This window comes from Rattus norvegicus, chromosome 19, assembly GCF_021556685.1.
Source record: "Rattus norvegicus strain SHRSP/BbbUtx chromosome 19, alternate assembly SHRSP_T2T, whole genome shotgun sequence".
NCBI lineage: Eukaryota > Metazoa > Chordata > Mammalia > Rodentia > Muridae > Rattus > Rattus norvegicus.
The window spans coordinates 43,416,958-43,441,938 of record NC_141552.1 but is presented as its reverse complement, the minus strand read 5'-3'; the positions used below and the strand labels follow the sequence as shown (position 1 = coordinate 43,441,938).

General features: G+C 41.8%; 1 protein-coding gene across 16 annotated transcripts in view; it reads left to right on the top strand.

Annotated features, from left to right (window-relative positions):
* Positions 1-217: 217 nt before the first annotated feature.
* The window catches only part of Otud4 (OTU deubiquitinase 4), a 46,743-nt gene continuing 21,979 nt past the window's right edge, over positions 218-24,981 (top strand). Inside the window, exons 1-12 of one of the 16 annotated variants that reach the window (XM_087594531.1) lie at positions 218-407; positions 775-894; positions 4,445-4,528; positions 7,018-7,068; positions 14,046-14,092; positions 14,684-14,756; positions 16,535-16,616; positions 19,085-19,217; positions 22,072-22,126; positions 22,361-22,478; positions 22,572-22,636; positions 24,173-24,267. In XM_087594531.1, coding sequence (XP_087450657.1) covers positions 808-894; positions 4,445-4,528; positions 7,018-7,068; positions 14,046-14,092; positions 14,684-14,756; positions 16,535-16,616; positions 19,085-19,217; positions 22,072-22,126; positions 22,361-22,478; positions 22,572-22,636; positions 24,173-24,267 — 890 coding nt within the window. In that variant the 5' untranslated portion in view covers positions 218-407; positions 775-807. 16 annotated transcript variants of the gene reach the window in all.

The window sequence follows — 24,981 nt, the reverse complement described above, 5'->3', positions numbered from 1 at the left end:
GCGTAAGCCACAGACACCCTCGGGCCTGCTCGCGGACGCGGCCTGGGAAGCGCGAAGGCAGTTCTAGGTTCGGCGCCGCTAGCGTTGTAGGGATTTGTAGTCCGTGAGACAGTGGCGCACCTCCCCTCCGGGTAGGGCGTCCCAGGCGTCCCGCCCTCTGCACGAGGACGTCCTGCCGCTGCTTAAACTACAACTCCCGTCGTCCTCTGCGCCGAGTGCTGAAAGCGAAAACAAATTCTAGGCTGCGAGGTTGCTGCCCTCCGCCGGGCGCCCCTTCCCGCTCCCCGCCCCTCAGGCGCCCTCCCGCGAGGTGGGGAAACGAGCGGCCGCCGCTTTCTCTCCTGGTCTCCTCCGTTCTCGGCGTGGGGCGCGCGCGGGAGACGCAGGCCTCGCTTAATCTCAGCCCGGCGCGCCGCCCTGGGCTTTTCTCGCCTCACACCGGTCGGGACCCGGAAACTTGTGGGGGCGGCGACCCCCGGGCTGCCCGCGGGCGCGTGTCCCTCCGCGGAGGCGGCCGCGTGCGGATGGCCATGCACTAGGCTGGGCTCCCCTATGCTCCGGGAGAGCGCCGGCCACCGCCTCGGGCCGCCGCCGCCTCTTCCTGCCGCCGCTCGCAGTGTCCGCGTCGGAGCCGGAGCCCGAGCCACAGCCTGCCCCAGGCCCGGGCGTCGAGCAGCCGGCGGCGCGGCCATGTGGGGCTAGTCCGCCCCGCGCACGCTGCAGCGGACCGGCAACATGGAGGCAGCCGTCGGCGCGCCCGACGGCGTGGACCAGGGCGGCGCGGGACCGCTGGAGGATGCGACGCCCATGGACGCCTATCTGCGCAAGCTGGGATTGTATCGGAAATTGGTCGCCAAGGACGGGTCGTGCTTGTTCCGGGCTGTGGCCGAGCAGGTAAAGGATCCGGGCCGGAGCGGGGCCGGCGCGGGGCTGGGTGGGACACGCAGCTCGCAGCTGCCCGGCCGCCCACGGCGGGGCTGCGCGTGGCTCGCTGTCGTCACAGCGGCCCATTGTAACGCCGGCACGGGACCGAGTGAGGACATCTCGGCCGGCCTGCTCGCAGCGTGACCGACCGCCTGGGACCCAGCGACATGCTGTTTCTGAGTTGTGTTCCGCATTTGCCTGCGCTGGGTTTTTAGCAGCCCAGCTTTCCCACCAGTTAACCGCATGTTTACTGGAGGAGGTGGGGCACCCAGTGTGACTGCTTCACTACATTATTTCCTCCCCTGTTGCTGGACTTTGGAATGCGGGGTAGTCGGTCTCACCGGTGTCACTCGAAACAGGAGGCCAACTTTGCTGTTTGAGGAAGAAAGCAGTCTTCCTGTATAGGGTCTCCTCAGTGACTTATCTGAGTAGGTTCCACACTATATTATGTGGGAGTCAGGCGGGGTGTACTGAAGAATTTACTCTTCTAAAAGTCTTTTGGTCAAAATCATTCCCAGTACAGAGCGAACATTTTATTAAAGAGAAAGGAGATAGAACTCAGGAGTGGGAGGAGTTCTAGGGAAGAATACTTAAGATTTTTTTTTCTTGAGTGTTTCCCCTATGTTATGTAATCAGATGTAGGTGTGGGGTCACCAAAACCCATCCTATATTCGAGACCTAGCTGCTATAAAGTAGTTGGGTTAAAAGAAGTTTCACATTACTGTTCCAGTGTGTATTTCATATCATTTACAGTTTGCTTTCCTTTGACTTAATCTGGAGTTCTTATGGTTTTGTTTTCCCCCCCATTTTGTGCGCTAACTAGCTTTTAGGATTCCTGTTTGAGAATCACCAGGCTGTGTAGCTTTTGAAGGTATGTAAATGTAGAACAGTTTCCATTTCCGACAGGTATGTCCATTGAAACATTCTCTGATTCTTCCCAAACCAGTCTACCATTTGACATCTCGTTTTCAGGAATGTTTCCCTCCCAGTCCTCACTGTTACTAGGTAAACAGTCTGCTCCATTTGTGAGATTTCCAGATGGAGAAGATTCTGTCTCCTCCTCTTAGTCTTCTTGGACTCCAGCACCTCTAGAAGCTGAAGAGGGGAAGTGAAGTCATCTCAATGGTGTCTGTTTATACTGCATTAACTTTAGCAAGTTTGTAGGATGTAGGTAGAGGTTAATGTTTGGAGTTGAATTATCCAGGGCCTATTTACATTGAAACAGAAAGGTGTGTTTCTGCCCATGAGACATACCACAGATTCATGGGGAGTAGAACAGAAGCTTGTGGGGACTCAGGATCTATACAGTGGGCAAGAGCTAGTTGCACTAAGAGGTCATTGGTATGCGTAAGCCCCGGTTTTGCCTTGAGATCTGGGTTAGTCTTAAAGGAACTAACCCTTACAAATGTGGGGACTTCTTTTGAGTATATTGAGCTGAGGCCTAGGGGAAGCTTAATATTTTAGTAGATAGGGACTAAAGTAATGGTGAGGAAGAATGTGTTGCCAACTTCTGCTGCCTTTTACAAATCTGTAGAAAGGATTTGTTTTTGTGGAGTTCTTTTCTGGTAAAATTTCTATAAATATTTTTAAAGAGTTGGGAAGCTAAATAACAGTCCTAAGAGGAAGAGACTTCACTTGAGAGTAGACTTTCTCCTTCAGATTACCTCATTTAGATATGCTTTTTCCTTTTTTTACACTTGTGGATTGGGGCCTGCAGGAAGCCTGACCTGAATCAGCTCCTAGCCTTGTAGCTAAAAATAGGGCACTCTTAGAGGACTTGCTAAAACTGTGTCTCAGCCTTCGCTGTTTATCATGCTTGTCCTAAAGCCCCTACCTTTAGCCTATTTTATGGAGCAGCAGACCAGACCATTTGAATTTTGAGTGTCCAGGAACTTGAGAAGTAGTTTACTGTTTGAAGAGTTGTCAAATTCTTAGTAAATTACTAGTGTTCTACACTTTATGTACACTGATGAGAGTTTTGCACCTGGCAGCTGGTTCAGGTTGATGTCATGTTCTAAAATCTTTGTTAAAAGGAGAAAAAAAGAGATATTCCTGATGTAATTACTGATGAGAACAGTCTTTCCTAATTTCTGTCTGCCACCTGTCGTTAGGTGAACGGCGCTTTACCACGGGAGGCGCTTTGCTGATGGTAGGAAAGCCCTATCAGATGACAGTGTGGCTCACACATATTAATGCTTGATTCATAACAGTGTCTAATGTAGCTACTGGGAAAGATAGGTTGCCAAATGTAATTTGTTGAAGTGGCAAACAGTTGGTGTTTTTAAAATACGTGGATGGTTTTTGTGATGCAGGAAGCTTAGACTGTATAAGGCTATTTTGAAATAATGTCCTAAAACAGTAAGGAAGGTTTACTAGGGAAAGCTGAAAAACAGCTGGTAAATTGAAAAGTTCACCTCGAAGAGTGCATCTTTGTTTTTGTGGCTTGTTAGAACATACCAGCTACCAGGAGACATTGCCTCTGTAGTTCTCCAGGAGTTCTCTGTAGTTATCCAGGAGAGGTGTAAAATGTGCAGCTGACTCTTCTTTTTTTTCTTGAATTCTCACTTTAACATTAGAGATAATTCAGTTGGAGTTGTAAGCCTTGTAAGTCTACAATAGACTTCGATAGATAGTTTGTTTGATGTGATGCTTTATTTCAAGCCTGTGGGGGATGGTATGGGAATATGGGTTTTAACCCTGAACTTTCAGAGTACTGCGCATACCTTCATTCTAAGGTATCTGTTCATAGAAAGTAATTTACTTTACTCTCTTTGAACAGGTGCATGGAGATTAGCATTTGATAAGACATTTAGTTTGTTTCATTTCAGAGCTCAAATTTTGATAAAAATTTCAGTGAAGGTTTTTCTGGTTTTTTTTTTTTTTTTTTTTTTTTTTTGGTTGCTGTTGATCTCCGAGTTCAAGGGCAGCCTGGTCCACAGAACAAATTTGAGGACAGTAAGGGCTACACAGAGGAATCCTGTTTTGAAAAACTGAGACGAGAAGAAAAAAACATTAGGCTAATAGAGCTGCTTTTTATATGTCCGCGTCACTGTCACTGCTGTGAAAAGACATCATGAGCAGGCAACCTCACAAAAGCATTGGATTATGTAATTGGGGGCTTGCTTGCACTTTGAGCAGTTTATTTAGTACTAACGTTATCATGGTGGGGACGCGGTATGTGGGGGGCACTGGAGGAGTAGCTGAGAATATGATCTGGGGCTGGGGGAGCCATGCACATCTCCTGATCCTAGTCCTAATCCTTTCAAGTAGCTTTACTTCCTGGTCACCAAGCATTCCAGTATATGAGCCTGTGGGGACCATTCTTGTTCAACCCACTGGTCCGTCGTGCCATAGTGCTCAGAGGAAGGGATTAGAATGAGTAAAGATAAAAAGTTACAGAAAGGGAATGGACAGGTTTAACTTTTGGTTTTCACATTATTTTGGGTGTGAAAAAATGGCATTAGTTTCTAAATTCAGTTGACTTTTAACAAAATGTTTAATGTGCTGCTTTTTGTTTTAGGTATTACACTCTCAGTCTCGACATGTGGAAGTTAGAATGGCTTGTATTCGCTACCTTCGAGATAACAGAGAGAAATTTGAAGCGGTAATTATTAACCTCAGATATGACGGTGTCTTACTTGGATCTACATTTTGACCACTGGAAATATTCTAGTTGACATTTCACAGGCTAGGTTTTTTAAAGTAACTTTTTGAGAATTTCATAAATGTATATATTATAATTTGATCATATCTCTATCCCTTGGACTTACCCCAACATATTCCCTGTTGATATTCTCATGTCTTTTATTTCTTTTTAAAAATAACCCATTGAGTAACCCCTTAGGTAGAGTGTGTTCTTGTGAGCCCTTCTACCCATACCGGAATTTTGACTGTTTGGATTGTATGAATAACCACTGTCTGTGAGTGCCAAAGTCTGTTGTGTCTAGAAGACAGCCTTCCACAGTGCTCCTCTCCATCCTTCAGATCACATTCTTTCTGTTGCTTCATCTTTGGGGGTGCAGGTTGGTTGATATAGAGGTCTCATTTAGGGTAGATACTCATTCTCATCACTTTTTCAAGTTATGTCTCTGTTGGTCTCTGACAATGCAAAAAGAAGCTTCTGTGACCTAAGTGTCACACAGGTACAAGCATAAGTATTTATAAGGCAGTTTGATACATGTCTGTTTGGCAGAATGAACAGCTGTAGGTTCCCTTGTGCTTGTGACCTCCCTAGCAATTGTTCAGAGGAAAAGAGTTCCCACTGTGGAGCAGGCTTAATCTAATCAGAAAGCACTTGGTTAGTCCCCAAACAGGCATGCATTTTTTGGACCATAGGCGATATCTTGCCTAGGCCAGGGTTTCAGGGCTGGATAAGACTGCAGTATTTTCCCTCCCAACAGCCTACATAAATAATAATACCTTCTGGCATTATAAAAGCTAGCCAGAAGGGAGAAAGTTTCTTCCTCAGTTCCAGCTTTCTCTGTGGGCCCCAATCCAAATTTGTGGAGTATTCAGAAAGTAGGGTCTTGCTCCCTAGTTCTGGTGGGCAGTGAAGAACAGTGGCAGTAGTCTGTATTTTTTTCAGTTCCTCTGAGGCCTTCCTAACAAATAACTCCTAGGGAGGCACTTACAGTGTGTATGTTAGAATTAAAGAGAGTTTTAAAATTGATAGTATACAATTTGTAGAATTCTTGATCTGAAGACATGCTATAGGTGTTGAGAAGACTTCTGTAGATCGAAGAGGGCAGATGATTTCGGCTTAAATGTATCACTTCAGCTAAGTTAACCACTACTGCAGATTAAATAAATTGGACTTCATGGTCAGATGGGGATACTTTCTAGCACTTGCCTTAGTTAATTTTCTACTGCTTTGACAAAGCACCATAATGTAGGAATTTAGTAAAAGAAAGCTAAAAATTTGGGACTCACAGATGTATAGGGTAGTAGAATTCATTGACCACCATGGCTAGGCGCAGGCAGGTATGGTACTGGAGCAGTAGTGAGAGCTTAAATCTGATCTGACCCACAGGCAGAAGACAGAGTTAATTGATTATGGGCTTTTAAAATCTCAAAACCCATTCCCAGTGACACACCTCCTCCAACAAGGCCACATACTCCACTAATTGGAGACTAAGCATTCAAATATATGAGCCTGGGAAGAGACACCATCTACACTAACACAGCACTTTCTCAGCTTTGTTCAGTTGCTATAATGAAAGCAAAAAAAAAAAAAAAAAAAAAAAAGCTGGGTATAGACTGAGTAAACTTACTTTATAGAGACAATAAAACTATAAGAACCTTGATTGAAATGACCTGATTTCCGGTCACTCTTCACTGTTTAGCATACTTTATTAGAGAGTTATCTCTGTTTCATTTGCCTGTACCCATGCACCATTACCGCATTTTCTTTCCTCTCTTGTTTGAAAGTCCTGTTCTGTTTCCTTCCCAGACTTTCTGTGAACTGCTCGTACTTGCTATCTTGTCAGTTAGCCTTCTACCAGGGTGCCCTGCTTCAGTTGGCTAGGTTGCTCAGGCCTTCCCCACAATGATCTTCCTTCTCATGGTACATTGGCTACTCTGTCGTGGCTGCTCCACTATGCCCATCCGAGTTCTGGCTAGCTCTCATTTTGAGTCATCTTCCTGGAAACCTTTCCCAGCAGCATTTCCTTTAAATGCTGTAGCATATTTATTACCATTACTTAAGTACTTACACAGATACTCAGTATGAACACCTTTTAGCATACTGATAGTCTAGGAGTGTACAGGAACCCAGTGACTCAAAGTGAACTTTAACAGAAAACCTGCTGCTGTTTGTCATATTTCTTAGACAGTATTCCTATTAGAATTAAAAAAAATACATGTGTGTATAACATGTGTTCCTTAGCCAGAAGAGGGCGTCAGATCCAGAGTTAGAGGTGGTTGTGTACTGCCTGCTGTGATTGCTGGGGATTGAAACAGGTCTTCTACAAAAGCAAGAAGTGACATTATTATTATTATTATTATTATTATTATTATTATTGTTATTATTGTTATTATTGTTATTGTTGTTATTATCCACTTTTCTAGGCCCCTAATATAATTTTTTTCTTACAGTTTATAGAAGGGTCATTTGAAGAATATTTAAAACGTTTGGAAAACCCACAGGTATGTGTAATTGTATTTCTGTTTGTGTGTATCCAAATATATGTCAAAATTCCATGACAGAAAATCAGTAGTGTGTTGTGTGACACTTGAAGTGACTGTACCCTTTGTGTAGTGTTTAATGGAAAGATAATTGGGTGGTGACACACCTCTAGGCAGAGACAGATGGATCTCTGTGAGTTTGAAGCCAGCCTGGTCTACAAAGCGAGTTCCAGGACAACCAGGGCAACACAGAGAAATCCTGGCCCATAACAAGATAAAACAATAAAATTATAAAAAAGAAAGCTGATTGGAGCTCTTTCTAGAAGTTGTCTTGCTGTGAGAAGAGAGACCTTTCTTCTGTGTTTGTCATGGCATATGAATGTAGCATACAAAATCTGTAATTCCATGCGCAGATGATTTTGGAATGATCTGTTAGGGTATATGTGTAGTTTGGACAGGATAAAGCTTGATTTCTTTAGGGAAATGAGAGCGGAGAGTTCTGTGGGGTGCCATTTTCTGTGATCAACTTGTGAAGGGGGTAAAGTCTTGAAAAAGAAGGGTGACTGGTCAGCTCTTAGCATTCAGTATCCATCCTGCTGAAGAGAGAACAGTCAACCTCTTCTCCCTGCCTGAAAGGTTCTCACTAAGCTGGGTGGTGGCACATGCCCTTAATCCTAGCACTTAGGCAGAGGCAGGTGGATCAGGTGGCCAGCCTGAACTACAGAGCGAGTTCCAGGGCAGCAAGGGCTACACAGAGGAACTGTCTTAAACCCCAAAAAACTCTCTTGCCTCCCCAAAAGCTTCTCACTGAAATTCTGTATCATAAAATGTAGGCTAAGGATATATACACAGCCTAGTAGCAGTGTTTTCTTAGCGTGCTGTATTTCAGTCCACCTACACCTCAGGTGTCACAGGATATGCATTAGTTAAGGTTCTCTATAGAGAGGTGGAGCTGAGGGAGTGAGTGCCTGTTATCAAAGGCATGTACTTGTGCTGTTCATGATTTGAGCCCAGTAGTCCAGCAGTGGCTGTATGAATGCTGGAGAGCCTGAGGGCCTGAGCTCTTACTGTGTCTGCACTGGCTGGAGCCCTCAGCAGTCCCAGTTTGGTGCTAAAGGCTTGGGAGTTGGGGGGTGCTACTCTAATCTTCACTTCACATCAGAAGACAGAAGAAACTTGGTTCTAATACCAGTGAAAGGTGGCAGCAGGGGCACGTGGATACATGAGCAGTATTTTGAAAAATGTGGGCATTCAACAGCACTAATTTCTTTTTTTTTTTTTTTTTTTTTGGTTCCCCTTGAGAGGTTTTTTTAATCTCAGGCCTGCTTTGGGAAAGCCTTTCTTTGTTCTTCCTACCCACTTGATTGAGTCTTTCCTGCCTCAGTTAATCTTCCCAAGAAATACCCTTATGGATCTACCCAGAATTATGTCTTAGCTGATTGTAGATCCAGTCAAGTTGACTACTAAGCATAACCACCACAGAATGTTTCTAGAAATTCCCATCCTCCCCTATACAGTTACAAGTAAGATGGGCAGGGGCTGGAGAAATGGCTCAGCAGTTAGGAGCACTTGTTGCTTTTGCAGAGGACCTGGATTTGGTTCCTAATCCTCACATGGTGGTTCCAGTTCAGGGGATCTGATATCCTCCTCTAATCTCTGTGGGTGGCGCATGTGTGGTACTTACGAATACACGTAAGCAAATACTACCACCCATGAACTACAAATAAGTCTAAAAAGTGTTATTGGCAAAGGAGAAAGCTATAAGGAGTGAGGTAATGGGGAAGGGAATAATAGGAGAGGAAGCGTGCATCCCTGGTTGGTATGTCTGTCTGATGAGTCTGTAATATCAGCTCCAGTGCTTGAGACACTGGAGATGGAGGCAGACTGTCTGTAACAGGCAGGACTCAGATAAAAGGTAGGAAAGTGTTAGAAACATGGGTGGGAGAAAGGTTGAGTTCAGGTGCATTTACAGCTCAGTAGACAAGGCTCTGAGAGTGAGTTCATATTTGAAGTCTGAGTAGGTTTAAATAAGCAGTGCTTGGGAAGAAGGGCATTCTAAGCAGTAAAAACTGAGCGAGATGAGTGAGAGAATAGTCCAAGTGTGAGCATGATGCAAGTGCAGGTAAGGGACAGTAGAGAAAGGTGCATACCTTCCTTTAATCCAGAGTTCCAGAGGCAGGGGCAGGCAGATCTCTTTGAGTTCAAGGTCAGCCTGGTTTACAGAGTTGCAGAACGGTTGACAACACAGAAAACCCAGTCTCGAAAGAACCAAAAGTTAGTACTTCTCACAATGTCATCTGTTGCTTGAATCAGTTGGTGTGCACACTGTAAATGTAGCTTGTTCTCTGGCTCCCACCCTAAATTGTAAGTCAGTAAGGCCTTGAAGTCTGGGTGTTTTCTATTGGAAAGACATTTCAGGGTTTTGAGGTAAGAAGTGAGAATTATGGCTACCCTGTTCAATGTTATGATGACACTTTCTCTATTCACCTGTTTTTTTTTTTTTTTTCTTTCTACTTGGATTCATCTCTTTGATCTTAGAATTCTGTATGTTGTGTTCAGTGATATGACCTAGAGGCAAAAGTAATGCTCAGTATTTTTGTTGCCTGGATTGGTAGATTAAAAATATATTGTGTAAAAATACTATTTTGTAGTCCTGAGGATTGGCCCGGGACCATTGCGCATATTCGACAAGGGATGCATCAGAGAGCTGTATTCCTTGGCCTTGGTCTTTTGGCATGGATCTTACTAATATAGTTCAGGCGGCCCTTGACCTTACTGTATATAATACAGACTGACTTTGAACTCAGTGGTCTGTCTCTGTCCTCAACTCCCCCATCCCCACCTTCTCATCCCCCCACTCTCAGAGTGCTAGGATTATAGATGCCTGTCTGAAAATAATTTGAGGTAGGTAAGACCAGAAACATCCATTTCTTATATTTAAAAATAGCTAAAACATTTTTATTTAAGCTGAGCAACTGCCCATGTTTAGGGGTATGTTTGCACCTTTCTGTAGATGTATCTGCATGTAATCAGATCTGGTCTGTTGGTGTGGAGCTGTCACTCAGTCGTCATTTCTTGGCTAGGACTGTTTACAGTAGTCTCCATTAGTGTTTTGAAATGCACAGTTAAATGTAGCCGGTCACAGTGGTGCTCACTGTTAGGCACCTGAAGCAGCTACTCCTTATCCACACTAATCATTCTCTCCTTTCCCGCTTCCCAGACTGTGACCACAACTCTACCCTGCTTCTCTTGTGGTCAAGTCTTTTAATTCCCACATGGTCAGGAGTGTTTGTCATAAAGACTCAATCATTTAAAGTCTTTTTTTTTTTTTTTTTTTTTTTCTCTTTTTTCGAAGAATATTCTTTAAAGCTGTGCAATGGCACCTGCCTTTAATCTCAGCACTCAGGAGGCCAAGGGAAGCAGATTTCTTGAGTTCTAGATCAGCCTGGTTTACAGAGTGGGTTCCATGACAGCCAGGGCTACATGGAGAAACCCTGTCTTAAACAACAAACAAACAAATAAACAATGTTTTTGTGACTTTTGTTAAAGTCAGCGTGACATCCTCTCTCGCGTGTAGTGTCCATATGGATTTAATGTTTATCCATGGCTGTTCACAAATGGCCAGCACAAATTACACAGTTGTCAGTCGGTTGTTCTTGAAGATGTTCATTCCCACATGCTTTTTAGTGCTTCATTTGGCCTTGCAATTATCAGTCTACTTTCTAAGTTTTGCTTTTTTAGATTTATAAGAGGAAAGACAAAGTTGTGATAATACATGACTTACTTGCATAATGGGAATACTTTTAGTAGTCACTCACATTGTTTTTATTTCTATTTTGTAGGGAGTAGTCTTTTGGATAGATGGACACACTATCTGTTAAGTTATTCTTGGCTGTTTCCCACTTGTGGGCTCTTAGAATTGGATTTTATTTTCTCTTGGAGAATGGAATTCTTGGGTAATCAGCTAATATATATTTAGCTTAGTGAGAAACTCCCCAGCTTTTCCAGAATGGCTGAACAGTTCTGGTTTTCTTAGGAGCCATGCAGCTCTACGTTTTTGAGTGGGTGTTGCTGGGATTGTAATTTGCTCAGTGATGAACATTTTTAAAGAATTTATTTGCCGTCCATGTATCTCGGCTGATAAGATGCTTATTCATAAATTGTTTTTTTAAATTGCTGTTGATAAGTTTTAAAAGTTCTTTTACATGTAAGTCCTGCATTGGCAGTAGGTTTTTGGAAGACTTTCCAGCAATTTTTGTTTTGGATTTTTGTCCCCCCCCCCCCAACCCCACACACTTTCCCCCTTTTGGTTTTTCAAGACAGGTGTAGCCCTGGCTGTCTCAGAACTCACTCTGGCCTCAAACTCTCAAGAGATCTTCCCGCCTGCCTCTGCCTCCCAAGAGCTGGAATTAGGGAGTGTGCTGCTACCGCTCGGCTCATTTTCTTTTAAGAAATGAGTTCTAAATTTATATTTGATGGGGCTGGAGAGATGGCTTAGTGATTAAGAACACTGCTCTTTCAGAGGTCCTGAGTTCAATTCCCAGCAGCTACATGGTGGCTCACAACATCTGTAATGGGGTCTAATGCCCTCTTCTGGTGTGTCTGAAGACAACTACAGTATACTCATATAAATAAAATAAGTAACTCTTTTTTTAAAAAAAGCTTACATTTGATGGCTGATTTTTAGTTAGAAAGAAGATAATGTTTTGTGACAGCCATTGTTTAATAGAATTTATTTGGAAGGTTACCTGTAAGAAGACACAATATTCTCAGATAAGGCTGATAGACTATTTTTTAAAAATTACTTGTTTTATGTTCATGATGTTTTAATTTCATGGATATATATGTACTGTGTGCATACCTTGTGTCTGTGGACATTAGAAGAGGATCCTGAGTTTTCTGTAAGCCACTGTGTGCATGTAAGTCTGGGTCTGCCGCAAAAGCAGCAAGTGCTCTTAATGCCTGAGCCAACTCTCCAACTGTCCGGGTGGAAGTGTACACTTTTGAGTTCAGTATGGCCCTTGTTCCTTCCACAAGCGGGGAGAGGTAAACAGTCTCCTACCGGGATGCCCTGTGCAGGGCAGAGGGCGTCACACGGAAGTATTATGAGAAGCTCTGGTTGTTAGGATCGGCCTACTGCAAAGACTTGTTTCGGTATGTTTCATCAATTTTGTTTTGAAAACCATAACTGATTTGAAAGTACTAGTGAAACAGGTTTGTTCCTGAAGTCACAGCACTGTCGAAAATGCTGTCCTGTGTATGCTGTTTTTATTGGAAGGGATGGAGTTTGGTTTGTCATAGCTTACTCACAGTGTCTTGATATTAAGACTACTGCTTTCACAAGTAACCTAGGGCTGCATTCTTATATTACAAGGTTTTAAATAGAAGTGCATAATGATTTGGCTTTTGTCTTGAATTCCCTGTCTCTGTTGGTGAATTTAGGATAGATTTGCATTAGTTTTCTTGTTTCTGTGACCAGATTCCTAGTAAGAAGCAACTAAGGGAGGAGAGGAGGACTTGTCTTTCTACTTGTTTCTTTGTTTAATGTTTGTTTAAGGTTTGAGGTGATGTCCGCCTTGGCTTTGTGGTAGTGAGAATATGTGGCAAATGTTTGCTCACATCTCAGGACCAGGAAGCAGAGATGGAGCAGGAAGTTAGCCTGGGCTGTATATCTCAAGGCATGCCGCCGCCACCTCCTCCTCCCTCCTCCCTCCTCCCTCCTCCCCCCCTTTCCCCCTCCTCTCTGCTTTGCCCAAAGAGGCTCTAGTGTTCCTGAGACACTTTAGCAGCTGGAATCAGGTTTTTTTTTTTTTTTTTTTATTCTTTTTTTCGGAGCTGGAGACCGAGCCCAGGGCCTTGCGCTTCCTAGGTAAGCGCTCTACCACTGAGCTAAATCCCCAACCCCGGAATCAGGTTTTAAAGTATGGATGATCCCAAACTGCAGCACCCCTTCCAGCTCTGTGCACGTATGTGTGCAGGGAATATAGCTCAGTTATTAAAAAAGATGTTATTTTGACTGTGTTTTAATTCTGGACTGGAGTGATCTTTGATGTTACTCCTTTGCAGAGTATGTGGCATGTTCTTAAAGAGTGGACAAATTTTTAACACTGTGATAAACATGTTGCATTGCTACCTTCTTATATACTTTAGAGGACATACGAAACATTCCATTAGGGTAAATTGTCCAGACTTTGAACTACTCAGTCAGAGAAATGCAGGGACATCACTTTTTTTCTTACATGTACTGGCCGTTTGCTTTCTAGAAGGCTTCAGGTGACCTTTTGTACCTTGGTTCATCCTGAAGGTGAAATGACTTCCATGTCCCATTCTGGGCCTCAGGTGCCAAGCTTCTGAGTACTGGGTCAGAAGATAGCCCTTGCTATATGCGAGTTCTCAACTTACACCGATGACTCCTGTCATTGTACTAAGGTGTTTTCTGTTAATTTTTCATTTGATTATAATGAGTTACATATGGTCATTTTTTGTGTAGTATATATGTGTTTTGAACATCTTTTTCCCTTTGTCCTACTAGAGACTTAAAAAAAAATATTTTATGATTATGAATGCTTTGTACCATGTGTATGCAGTACCCTAGTAGACCAGAAGAGGGCAGATCCCCTGAAACTGGAGTTAGACAGTTAGCTGCCTGGTGGGTCCTGGGAACCAAAACTTGGATCCTTTTTAACAGCAACAAGATGACTTATCTGTTGAGCCATTTCTCTAACTCTGTTCTTAGGTGACTTAATAATAACATACTAGTGGTATACTTACATAGAGGGTGTTTATGACTGGATGGTGGTGGTGCATGATTTTAATAGCAGCAAGCAGAAGGTAGAGGCAGGCCGATCTATGAGTTCAAGGCCAGCATGGTCTACAGAGTGATTATCAGGAAAGCCAAAACCACACAGTGAAACCCTATCTTGTTCGTGTAGGCTGTGTATGATGTGTGCTGTAAAAAGTGAGATACTTACATGCTGACTTTTCTTTCTTCAACACAGGAATGGGTAGGACAAGTGGAGATAAGCGCCCTCTCTCTTATGTACAGGTAAACTGTGGAACCCTCAAGGAACAGTACAGGCACATAACTGGAAAGTTGGTCTATTACATACAGCTTCGAAGGTGCTCTATCCCTCAGCTGTCAGGGGCCTTCCCTAAGGTTTTAGTCTGTTTATTTAATTGCATCAGTTGGGATTTGATGGTTAGGTAGCAATGTTTAAATGTTTTAATTCCTGAGGGATTTTTGAAAAAGGAACAAAAAATGTTAGACCATGTCCTAAAAACTATTGTTTATCAGCTTCATAGGGAAGGGGCTTATTCTTGGGGCCAGTAACAGTGAATGGCCCCAGGAGCAGAGCTCAAGTGCTGTTCTCTTCTCATTGCTACAGTCGCTTTGAGAGCAAGGCTTCCTTTTAGAGTTCTCTTTGTAGTTACTCATGTTGTAGAGCTTGCATATGCATTCTTTTGACATTTTAAGTTTTAGAAAACATGATTCTGGTATTTTATAGTGCAGTTATTTTGTGTTTTTGTTTTTTCCTGCTCAACAGTGCCTAGAATATTGCCTCATATACTGATAAATGAATAATTTCAATTCATGAAATATACTCTTTTGAAAGTAATATCTGAGTTTTATTTTCAGGAAAGATTTTGTAATATATCAGGAGCCAAATGTTTCTCCTTCGCATGTAACTGAAAATAATTTTCCTGAGAAGGTAAGACTTCGAAATATTAAAAAATGTTTAAGTAGAAGAGCTGCTTAGCTGCTACCTTGACCAGGATCCTAAGCTGTACATTTTCTACATGTTTTTTTTATGTGAGTACACTGTCGCTGTCCTCAGACACACCAGAAGAGGGCATCAGATCCCATTACAGATGGTTGTGAGCCACCATGTGGTTGCTGGGATTTGAACTCAGGACCTCTGGAAGAGCAGTCAGTGCTCTTAACCACTGAGCCATCTCTCCAGCCCTCTAAGCTATACTTTTAAATGACTCTTAAAATAGTGCTATATGAATGTTACGGTATTATTTCTTCAAGTTAGGTAATCATGTCTTTCAAAAAAAAAAAAAAAAGTTGTGTCTATATGACCAAGATTTCTACAGTTTCATCCTGACATTAAGTAATTAAGTAACCAGTGCAAATCAGCTCTGCTTTGTGCTCAGACATATTTTCCTCTGTAAAGGAAATTTCAGTAACAATGGTATCACTGCATCATGGGCTCATAAAGTAGAAGCAGTTTTATGAAGCCTAGAAAGAAAGAAAATGATTCACTGTAAGAGAATTTTACTTCAGTGGAATCATGCAGGCCAAGGTGAAGGACACTGCTACTTGAGAGATGTGCTGAGGAAATGAGTGAAATGCTACCGTTAAAGGGTGAAGGGAGTGTGGGGCGTGGGGAGAAGGGTGTGGGGTTTGGGGAAGGGCGTGGCAGATGGGGGTGTTAGTGGGGCTGTGCCCTTGATCTGACCTTTTCAGCTACAGTGTTTGGATTGTGACATGGTTATTCAGTAAGTGTTCATTTCTTTGTCCAGTAATCACACATACAAGGTACTTAGAAAGTACTTAAAACTGAAAGATGGGAAAAACTTACCATTGATCTGTCTCATAGAAGTTAGTTCCTGACCTCTTTTTATTCTTTCCCTTCTCTCCTTTTTCCTTTCCTCTTCTTCCCGTCTTTCCAAAGTCCCACAGAATCCAAAATCTTGATTCTCCAGCCTTAGCGTCTTGTGTGCTGTGAGCATGCCTCACTGTACTTGACTTGGAATGATTCCTTACAGGCTGTCAACTATTTTTTAAAGAAGGTTTTTTAAATGTGTATATTTCTGTGTATGAGTGTACAGATGCTCAGAGGCCACAGGTGTCATCTGGAGCTGGAGTTACAGGTGGTTGTGAGCTGCCAGAGGTGGGTGTTGGGAGACACACTTGGGTCTCTGCAAGGGCAATAAGTGCTCTTAACCACTGAGCCATTCCAACATCCCAACTTTCTTGTTCTTCAAGTAGTCGATTATACATGATGTCTGGTGTTTGTTTTAGGTTTTTGAGATGGTCTCTTTATATAGACTGGCTTTTGCCTAGTGATCCCCCTGTCTCAGCCTCCTTTAATGCCGGGATTACAGATGCACCTGTGACTTCTTACTACGTGGATTCTGTGGTTCTATAAACATTTTCAGAATGGGCATGACGGGGGCTTGCCTGTAGCCCCAGCCCTGGAGAGGTAGGCACAGGAGGGTCAGGAGTTTGAAGGCCCGTATCCAGTTTACACTTGAGTTTGAGGCCAGCCTAGGATGCTTGAGACTATCTCAAAAAGTAACAAAACAGAACTTGTCTGTGTCAGGGCTGTCCAGCTTTTCACCATACTGTGGTGGGCTAGTTTGACAGCATTGGAGCTGTGTTATTTCTGAAATAAGATTTGAGAATTCAGAGGCTTTGGAGACAGTTTGCCTTGTGAATGTTAAATGCGATGGACTGAACTGTTGCTTACTCTGCCTTCAGGTGTTACTGTGCTTTTCGAATGGAAATCATTATGACATTGTCTATCCTATAACATACAGAGATAGTTCTGCTGTGTGTCAGTGTAAGTACCTCTTGTCTTCATATAGGAATTGTATGTAGGCTAAGCCTCACAGCCTTATAAGGATTTATATTTGTTTTCAAGTTGTTAATATTAACTTTAAAAAATTTAAGTGATTGAAAAAATGCTTCATTTGATTGTATTTGATTGGCGCTATTGAGAGCTGGGGCCAGATTCTTTTGTTGGGAGCTTCCCCATGCATTATAGGGTGCTTAGTAGCAGAGCAGATTCTGCCCAGTAGATGTCTGCAACATTTGGTTCCTCACTGTAAAATCTAGTTTCTACAGGCTTTCCCAAATATTTGCTGGTTGGCTGAATTCCCCTCCCTCCATACAAGTAACAATGTGGTTAAGGAGGAGAGCGACGGACCCTCCTGCTGTATACTCCCTTTCTCATATGAGTAGTAGTGTTGCACATGTAATTGCTTTTCTCTTTTTTTCCCTTTCTGCTTTTTGGAACATTTTCACTTATGTAACCTTGACTGTCCTGGAACGTTCTGTATGCCCAGGCTGACTTTGAACTCAGAACCACTGGCCTCTGCCCAAGTACTGATATGCACCACCACACTTGACTTTTTTAATCTAATCTAATCTTAAGTGGTCAGTAAGAGGAGTAAATGTTTTAAAAGTGTAAGCTGTGTTTTTGAGGTGGGAATATCGAGCTGTCTTGGGCTGTGTCTACCCCTTTCCTATCTAGTCAAAGTCAGGACATTGCAGCGTTGGGAAAGGTAAGCCTTTGTAGCTTGCCTTCCCCATAGTGCCTGGGGATGATCTCTGTTCCTCGGCATCTGGGAGAAGATACATGGTCTGTGAGAGGATTGTGGGCATGAATTTTTTTTTTTTTTTTCAGTGCTGGGGACCGAACCCAGGGCCTTGCACTTGCCCAAGCGCTCTACCACTGAGCTAAATCCCCAACCCCGTGGGCATGAATTCTTAACGCACTTAGTTTCAGGAAGTTTATTGTAATGAGTTTTACAGTTCACCTGTTTTTGAGTTTTAGTATAAAATTTTTCCCTGTCTCTATTTTTTATTTATTTTTAATAATCCTTTTAGTTTTTCAAGACAGCTCTGGCTATCCTGGAACTTGCTCTGTAGACCAAACTGGCCTCTAACTCAGAGATCCACTTTCCTCTGCCTCCTGAGTGCTGGGACAAAAAATGTGTGCCACTACTGCCTGGCTTTTAGCATTCATGCATGCATTCATTCATTCATTCGAGTATTCTGTCGATGTCTTCAGACACAGCAGAAGAAGGCATCAATCCCAGTACAGATGGTTGTGAGCCACCATGTGGCTGCTGGGAATTGAACTCAGGACCTCTGGAAGAGCAGTCGGTGCTCTTGTGAGCCATCTCTCCAGCCAGAAGTCATTTTTAATTGAGCAAATCTAAATATTCTTTTCTTCAGAGATGACTGAGAGTGTATTTTGTCTGAGTGCATATTAGGTTTGTATGTGTGGGTATATACATGCATACGGAAGCCAGAGGTCAGCCTTCATTTTTGTTTTTCTTCCCCCTTTCTGTGTTACGTGTGCGTGTGTATAAATGTTGGAGGTAGACAGTAAGTGGTATATCTTGGGGTCAACATTGGATGTCCTCGGTAGCTCTCCAAGCTTATATTTGAGAGGATTGCTCACTGAACCTGGCTAGAGGTCACTTTTTAAAGCTAGACTGTCTGGCTAGCAACTGCTAAAGCTCCTTCTGTCTCCACCTCCTAGGTGCTAGGATAATAAATAAGCACTTGGTGCCATGCCTGGCTTTTCTCTATGAGTACTGGGGATTCAGACCCTTAATGTTTACACACCAAGCACTTACCAGTGGAGCCATCTTTAAGCCCCTAAGAGTATATATTCTAAGTCTCTTTTTGGCTCATTATGTAAAGTTAAAGCATGAAGTTGGATTATGGTGAACATACATGTGATTTATAGAAAGTTGGTGAGTACTGATCTGTGTTCTAGTTACTGGGAGAACTAAGGTGAGAAATCCAAGTCTTCTGCCTTGTCAGCTAGTATACTCTGATGTTCTGCAGTTCTCTTTTCTGCAAACTTAATAATGCTTAATTTTTTTTTTCTACCCAAAACCTTTGGGTTAGCCCTCTTGTGTGACCAACAAAGCTGGTAGACTAAAAATAGTAGTACTTCATGTACTGAGATTAAATGTGAGAGCACAGCAAAGTTTAATGTTTGTAAAATTAATTAGTGCCTTTTCACTTTTCCTGACATGGTTGCTTCATAGATTTGATACTCTTTCATTGTATTTTAAAAACGAAGTAATCTTAAGTGATTTGTTGAACTATATGTTCCACGGACAAAGGCTCTTGTTCCTTTCTAGGTATCTTTCAGATTAAATGGTGCTGTTGGCTGTAAGGGTTTGTGTATACCTACTAAACATTTCAGAAGTCTGAGCGCTGCTGTCACATCTCTCCTGTTTCCAAAACATGCCTGTAACGTTTCATACTGTGCCTCTTTAATTACAGCTCTCCTTTATGAATTGCTGTATGAGAAGGTATTTAAAACTGACGTCAGTAAAATCATGATGGGACTAGAAACTTCTGAAGTGGCTGATGAAAGCAACAGTGAAATATCAGATTCTGAGGATGACAGTTGCAAGTAAGAATGCATTTTAGTCCTACAGTATCTTTCTAGTGTCACCCAAGGAAACATTTTCATGTGTTAAGGTGTGTATCCATCAAGCATTGATATGCGGCTGCAGGAGAGGTGAGGTTCTCTATTGCTGCCATGAATTTGACTTAGTTTCCATAATGGCTTTGTCTTTCAGAGTTGTTTCTGAGCATTTATATGTGTAATTGATAAGCATGTGGAATAGATTCGATCTGTGTGTACATTGTAAAAATGTAAAGTTAACTTGTTTACTTAGCCAGTGATGAAGAACATTTGTTTTTATCTTTGTGACCTTTTTATAGTTTCCTTCCTTTGCTTCTGCCCCCTCTCTTAGAATAAGGGGTGCTTCACCGTGGGGTTGTGTGAGGTAATGTACCTTTTAGCGTCACTAAGGTAGTTTAGGCAGATAAGATTTTTAGCCCTGGATATGCACGCATACTTTTGGACACCCAAGCATGTTTTTAGTCTGGATTTTTGATAACTAGATCGATTAGGGACATATTGAAATTCTCGAAGGAAGCCCCTGCACCTCTGTAGCATGGACTGAGGGACTTCAGTATTTCCCAGTAGACAACAGAGACAGTACGATACGTACCTGAGAGCACGCCAGTAAATGCATTCCGTTCTATACTACGCATTCATTTTTGACGTTAAGCTTGTATATGACATTAGTTATCAACATTAAGTTTAGTGTTGATGAGCATCCTCTGTTACATTCCTGTTGAAGTTGAAAGTATATTCTCATATGAGAACATGGCTCTGCTTGGGTTTTAGTTCTTAGGAGGAATTGTTTTAAGTGTATGTGTGACTGTTGAAGTGCAGGACCTCTCCTCCTGTTTTCTACGGTGGAGAGCAAATTCAGAGTTGTATGCATGCTAGGCAAAGCACCGTACTACTGGGCTGCACCCTCTAGTAGATCCATGCTTGTTTTTTTTTTTTTTAGGGTTTTTTGAGAGAAATATTTAAATTATGAATTTATTTGTGAATGAGGGTAGACAGTTTGAGGCCCAGATAGGATGTTCCTTGCTGCTAGAGTTAGGGGTTGTTGTCAGCCTCCTAAGTAGGTTCTGGGAACTGAGCTTGGATTTTCTGCAAGAGCAGTATGGGATCTTAAACTCCTGGACCATTTCTGTGCTCCCCCTTCCCTCCCTTTTTTTTTCTGAGGCAGGATCTTAGATATTCCTGGGTTTCACTGTAGCTAAGAATGACTTTCTCTCCTGGTTATCTGATTGTCTTCCCCTCCCAAATGTTTACAGTTATAGGTGCATTTTATCATGCTTGCTTTCTAGGAATTTGTTGAATTAAAATCTTCTGATTTGGGCTGAAGATATTATTTATGCTTGAACAGTGTTTGATGTTGTGAATTTTGTTATAACATATGTTGATTAATTATGCACAAATAGAAATTGCCTCTCTTTGTTACAGACACATAACCTGAGCCAGATGTGAGGGGGCCAACTTATTTTAACTTGCTACCCACACTTTAGAGTGGGAGGGCCTTTAAACTGGTCTTTTGAGTGCTGTAGACGTTTGTCATGTTATAGAAACAAATCCAGGGTATGACCCTGGACACAGGACTGGTAAGCTGGAGAATCTCACCTGGGAAGAGGAGTAGGACCTGTGTGCTTGCTTTCCCTTTCACACTGCCTTTGAAATGTAGCTTACCTTTTTACCATAATAAAATGCGTTAGCTGGATTTATGTAGCCCAAAGATTGAGTACTTGCTTAGCATATGGGAGGTCCAGAATCTGAGTCTTCTGTATTAGAAGGAAGGGGGTGAAAAAAGAAAATAAGCCCTTTTTTATTTGTCACATCACAGTTTTAACAGAGGACAAACACTGTATATGACTTTGTCAAGGGTAGATCAGGTTAGTGTAGTGATTAGGAGGGAAGATGTATACTATGTTCTTGGATTATCTTCACATTCATATTGGTGGGTTTTGAAGTATACTTGGAATGATGAGTGTTTTTTTTTTTTTTTCTCAGTCTAGACTCCAAGTTCTTGCTCTCTTTAGTGTATATTTGGAGGTTAGTTTGAAACATAGAGGTGGATTTCTTAAAGAGGAATTGTAGGATAAATCCTCTAGGAGCTAAGTAGAACTTCATTCATCTTGAGTCTCATCAGCCTTTTGGCCACCATATGGTCTTCTTGTTCTAACTTTGCTTGGAATACTGGATCTGAGGTACTGTCTTGTTACCTTTCTCTTATTCAGAGGCACCTCAGCGAGGCCTTCCCACCGCTTTATGCTGCTGTGCCTGCTCCCTCTTCTTTTCATAGGACTTTGTTCTTACTGAGTTGGTTACCCAGCTAGTTTGCCTTTACCTCACTAGATTCTACGGCAGTTTTGTCTCACTGCTTAGACCCGAGCAGCCTACTAATACGCAGTGTGCAGCACATAGCAGGCACCGTATTTGTAGCATCGATGATTGAAAAGTGGGTGGTGATGGCTTTTGACTGATTGTACTGAAGATTAGGAAGTGTTTTTTACAAAAAGGTTGGTTATGACTTGACATTTTTACAATTGGGGTATTTGGCTTTTTTATTGTAAATGTTATAATTTGATTGTACCAGTTTTTTTTAAAAGCTTTGTAATACTTATTAAATTTTAGGTTGAGTCTTTTGTAAATTGTTACTTCATCCATTCAAATACTGCAACCTGCCACCACCATTTCTGTTTTTTGTTTACTAAGTCAGTAAGAATTACTAGTATTAAGTCTGATATGTATATGTAACATTGTAAAACTTGAGTTTATTGCAGCCTCATGTTTTTGGCATGTAATTGTAGTTAAGTTTAAAACATGCAAATTTTCATTTTCTAATTATGGTTCTGTTCCTTTATAGGAGTAAAAGCACTGCTGCTACTGATGTGAATGGATTTAAGTCCTCAGGCAGTGAGGTATTTTTAATTTAATACTTTTAACTTTTATATGTAAAGAAACTATGATTTTTTTTTTTTTTTTTTTTTTTTGGGATCGTCATTTCTAATAGTAAGGGTTGCTTTGCTGGTATGAAGTTGATTTGCCACTTCCTGCTTTATTTTTAAGTTTTTTTTTGTTTTGCTTTTATGCATATTTGAAACTGTTTTAAAAGCATTTTTGTGTTAATTGGACTTCTGACATTGTTTATTTAGAACCCTAAGAACCATGGGAACTCAGCTGACCTTCCTTTGTCCAGAAAGGTTCTTAAGTCCCTCAGCCCAGCAGTCTATAGAAATGTGGAGTATGAAATTTGGTTGAAGTCTAAGCAAGGTGAGTTAAACTAAGTCTTCTGTAAAATTGCCTTGTAGCACTTTAATAATGAAATTCACAATATGTTTTAATGAACTGTTTTTAAACTAACAGCTCAACAAAAACGTGATTATTCCATTGCTGCTGGCTTACAATATGAAGGAGGAGAGAGATGCCATGTAAGTGATATCTACCAAATGAGAGTGTGACTTGAATTGACTCTTACTTTCTGATACTCTCCAAAGGAATAGCTAACTAAAGTTTGACTGTAGTTATAACTTGGATTTCAGAATTCATTTATCCTAAATACATTATAAATATATTTTACTCTAAATACATACAAGTAAAATGTAGAATAATCTTAATGTTGAAATTCATACATTTGTAAAGCCACAGTTTTGATGTTACTTGTTTTTGAGACAGTGTCTCACTTTTTAGTCCTGGCTGGCTGGAATTATATAGACCAGACTGGCCGGGAAGTTAGACAGATCCGCCTGCCTCTGCCTCCTGAATTCTGGGCCTTTGTCCCTTTTATTTGAATATAGTTTACTTGAAATCTTAAGCAACTGGAATGATACACAGATGACTTGTTTACTCAAGTATGTAGGATATACTTTATAGTTTTTGGTAGGAATAGCTGTATAAAAAAAGGCCAGTGAGGCTGGATATGGTGGTGTATACCTTTAATCTCAGCACTTGGGGAGATAGGCAAGTGGGTTTTTGTGAGTTCATGGCCAGTCTGGTCTACATAGTTCCAGGACTATACAGTGAGACACTGTCTCAAAAACAGCAAAACAGAAAATGGCTGGCAAGATACTCAGCAGAATCCTTTTGCTCTTTCAGGGAATCTTGAGTTGGTTCCTAGCACTCATGTCAGGAAGCTTACAACTGTGTTCCAGCTCCCAGGGATTTGGTGCCCTCTTCTGGCATCTGCTACTCCACAGGTGGCAGAAGAAACATTTAAGACATTACCCTTTAAAAATCTTTTTTGAAAGTGGTTAATGAGGAATGAAATTTCTGCTCAGGACTCTGCTAACGCTTGGAAAAAGGGAGTCTGTGTAGAGCAGAGCTGTGTTTACTGTGCTATCTTACCTGTTGGCAGCCATTGGCCAGTGCACAGGGTTATTGTGTGCGGTTTGCCTAGAAGAAACTTCAAGACATCCATGTCCACACTATTCAGTTAGCTATTATTATTAATGGGGTTGGTAAGAAACAGCAGAAGCATCCCTTTTTAAGGAGCAAAAGTTACATTACACCTTTTTAGTATAAAAACAAAGATGATAGTAATAATAGTTCACTCATCTGTAAAGTGGCTGCTCTGTGGACTGCTGTCCCCTGTATGATGTATATCTCCATTGCATCTCCAGTAACTTCCTCTTACATTATTTTCTGTGTTAGCTCCAATTTGTGTGTGAGCAAACAAGGTAAGTGAATTGTCCAAGGTTGTTGCTAGCAGTAGACAAGCCAGGCTTGGAGGCCAGGAGGGGTTGACAGCCGCTGGTGTATGTGTTCCTTACAGTTCGGTGGGTTCTGCTCCTGCTTCTTGACATATTTATAACAGTAAATTTGACAAAAGAAACAGTCTTTTAGGTAGAGAGGTATGGTGCCTTAGGGATACAGATTCTATTGAAGCTCTTGTACTCATTTTTTGTTTTTTTTTCTGATAAATGTTTACATTAACCAGGTGTCTGATGTCTCTCTCTGGTGTTCAGCAGGTTAGATTGGATCATAATGGGAAGTTATCTAATGCAGACATTCATGGGGTTCACTCTGAGAATGGACCGGTTTTGTCTGAAGAACTGGGGAAAAAGTATGTATTCTTTTAGTTAAGGTGTTTGTTACCTCTTAGATTTAACCTCTTACAAATGTGAATACTTCTAAATGCCTATGTATTAAGAAATTCAATAAAAGACATCCTGTATATAAAAGTTTAATTGGTTAGACGTTAGAAAAATCATGAGGGGTTGTGGAATTGCCTTGCAAAGGAACTGATAGATCCATCCATCTATTTTGCTTTTGTTTTTGTTTTTTTTTGAGAACAGGTTTCTTTGTGTAGCTCTGACTGTCCTGGTATTCTATTTGTAGACTAGGCTGGTCTCCAACTCAAAGAGATCACCTGACTCTGCCTCCTGAGTGCTGGAATTAAGGGTGAGCCATTGTCACCTGCTGGGCATTGTATTCCAAGAGGGCACTTGACTTGTTCATGGTCTACATAGAAGTCTAGGACAGCCAGGGGTACATAGACCCCCATCTCAGTCTCTCCCTCCCCTATGACAAAAGTACAGGACCAGAATTTTAACATCTACATAAAAACAGGCAAGGCTGTGTGTCTGGTCACACTGGTGTTGGCGATCAGAAGTAGGTGGATCCCAGGTGCTCACCTACCCTATGTAAAAAGAGTTTCAGGTTCATTGAGAGAATGGAACTGAAAATTCTTGGTAGGAGCACATACACATAAGCATATCACAGGCAGCACTTGTAACACACACACACACTCTCTCTCTCCTAGACAAATAAAAATATT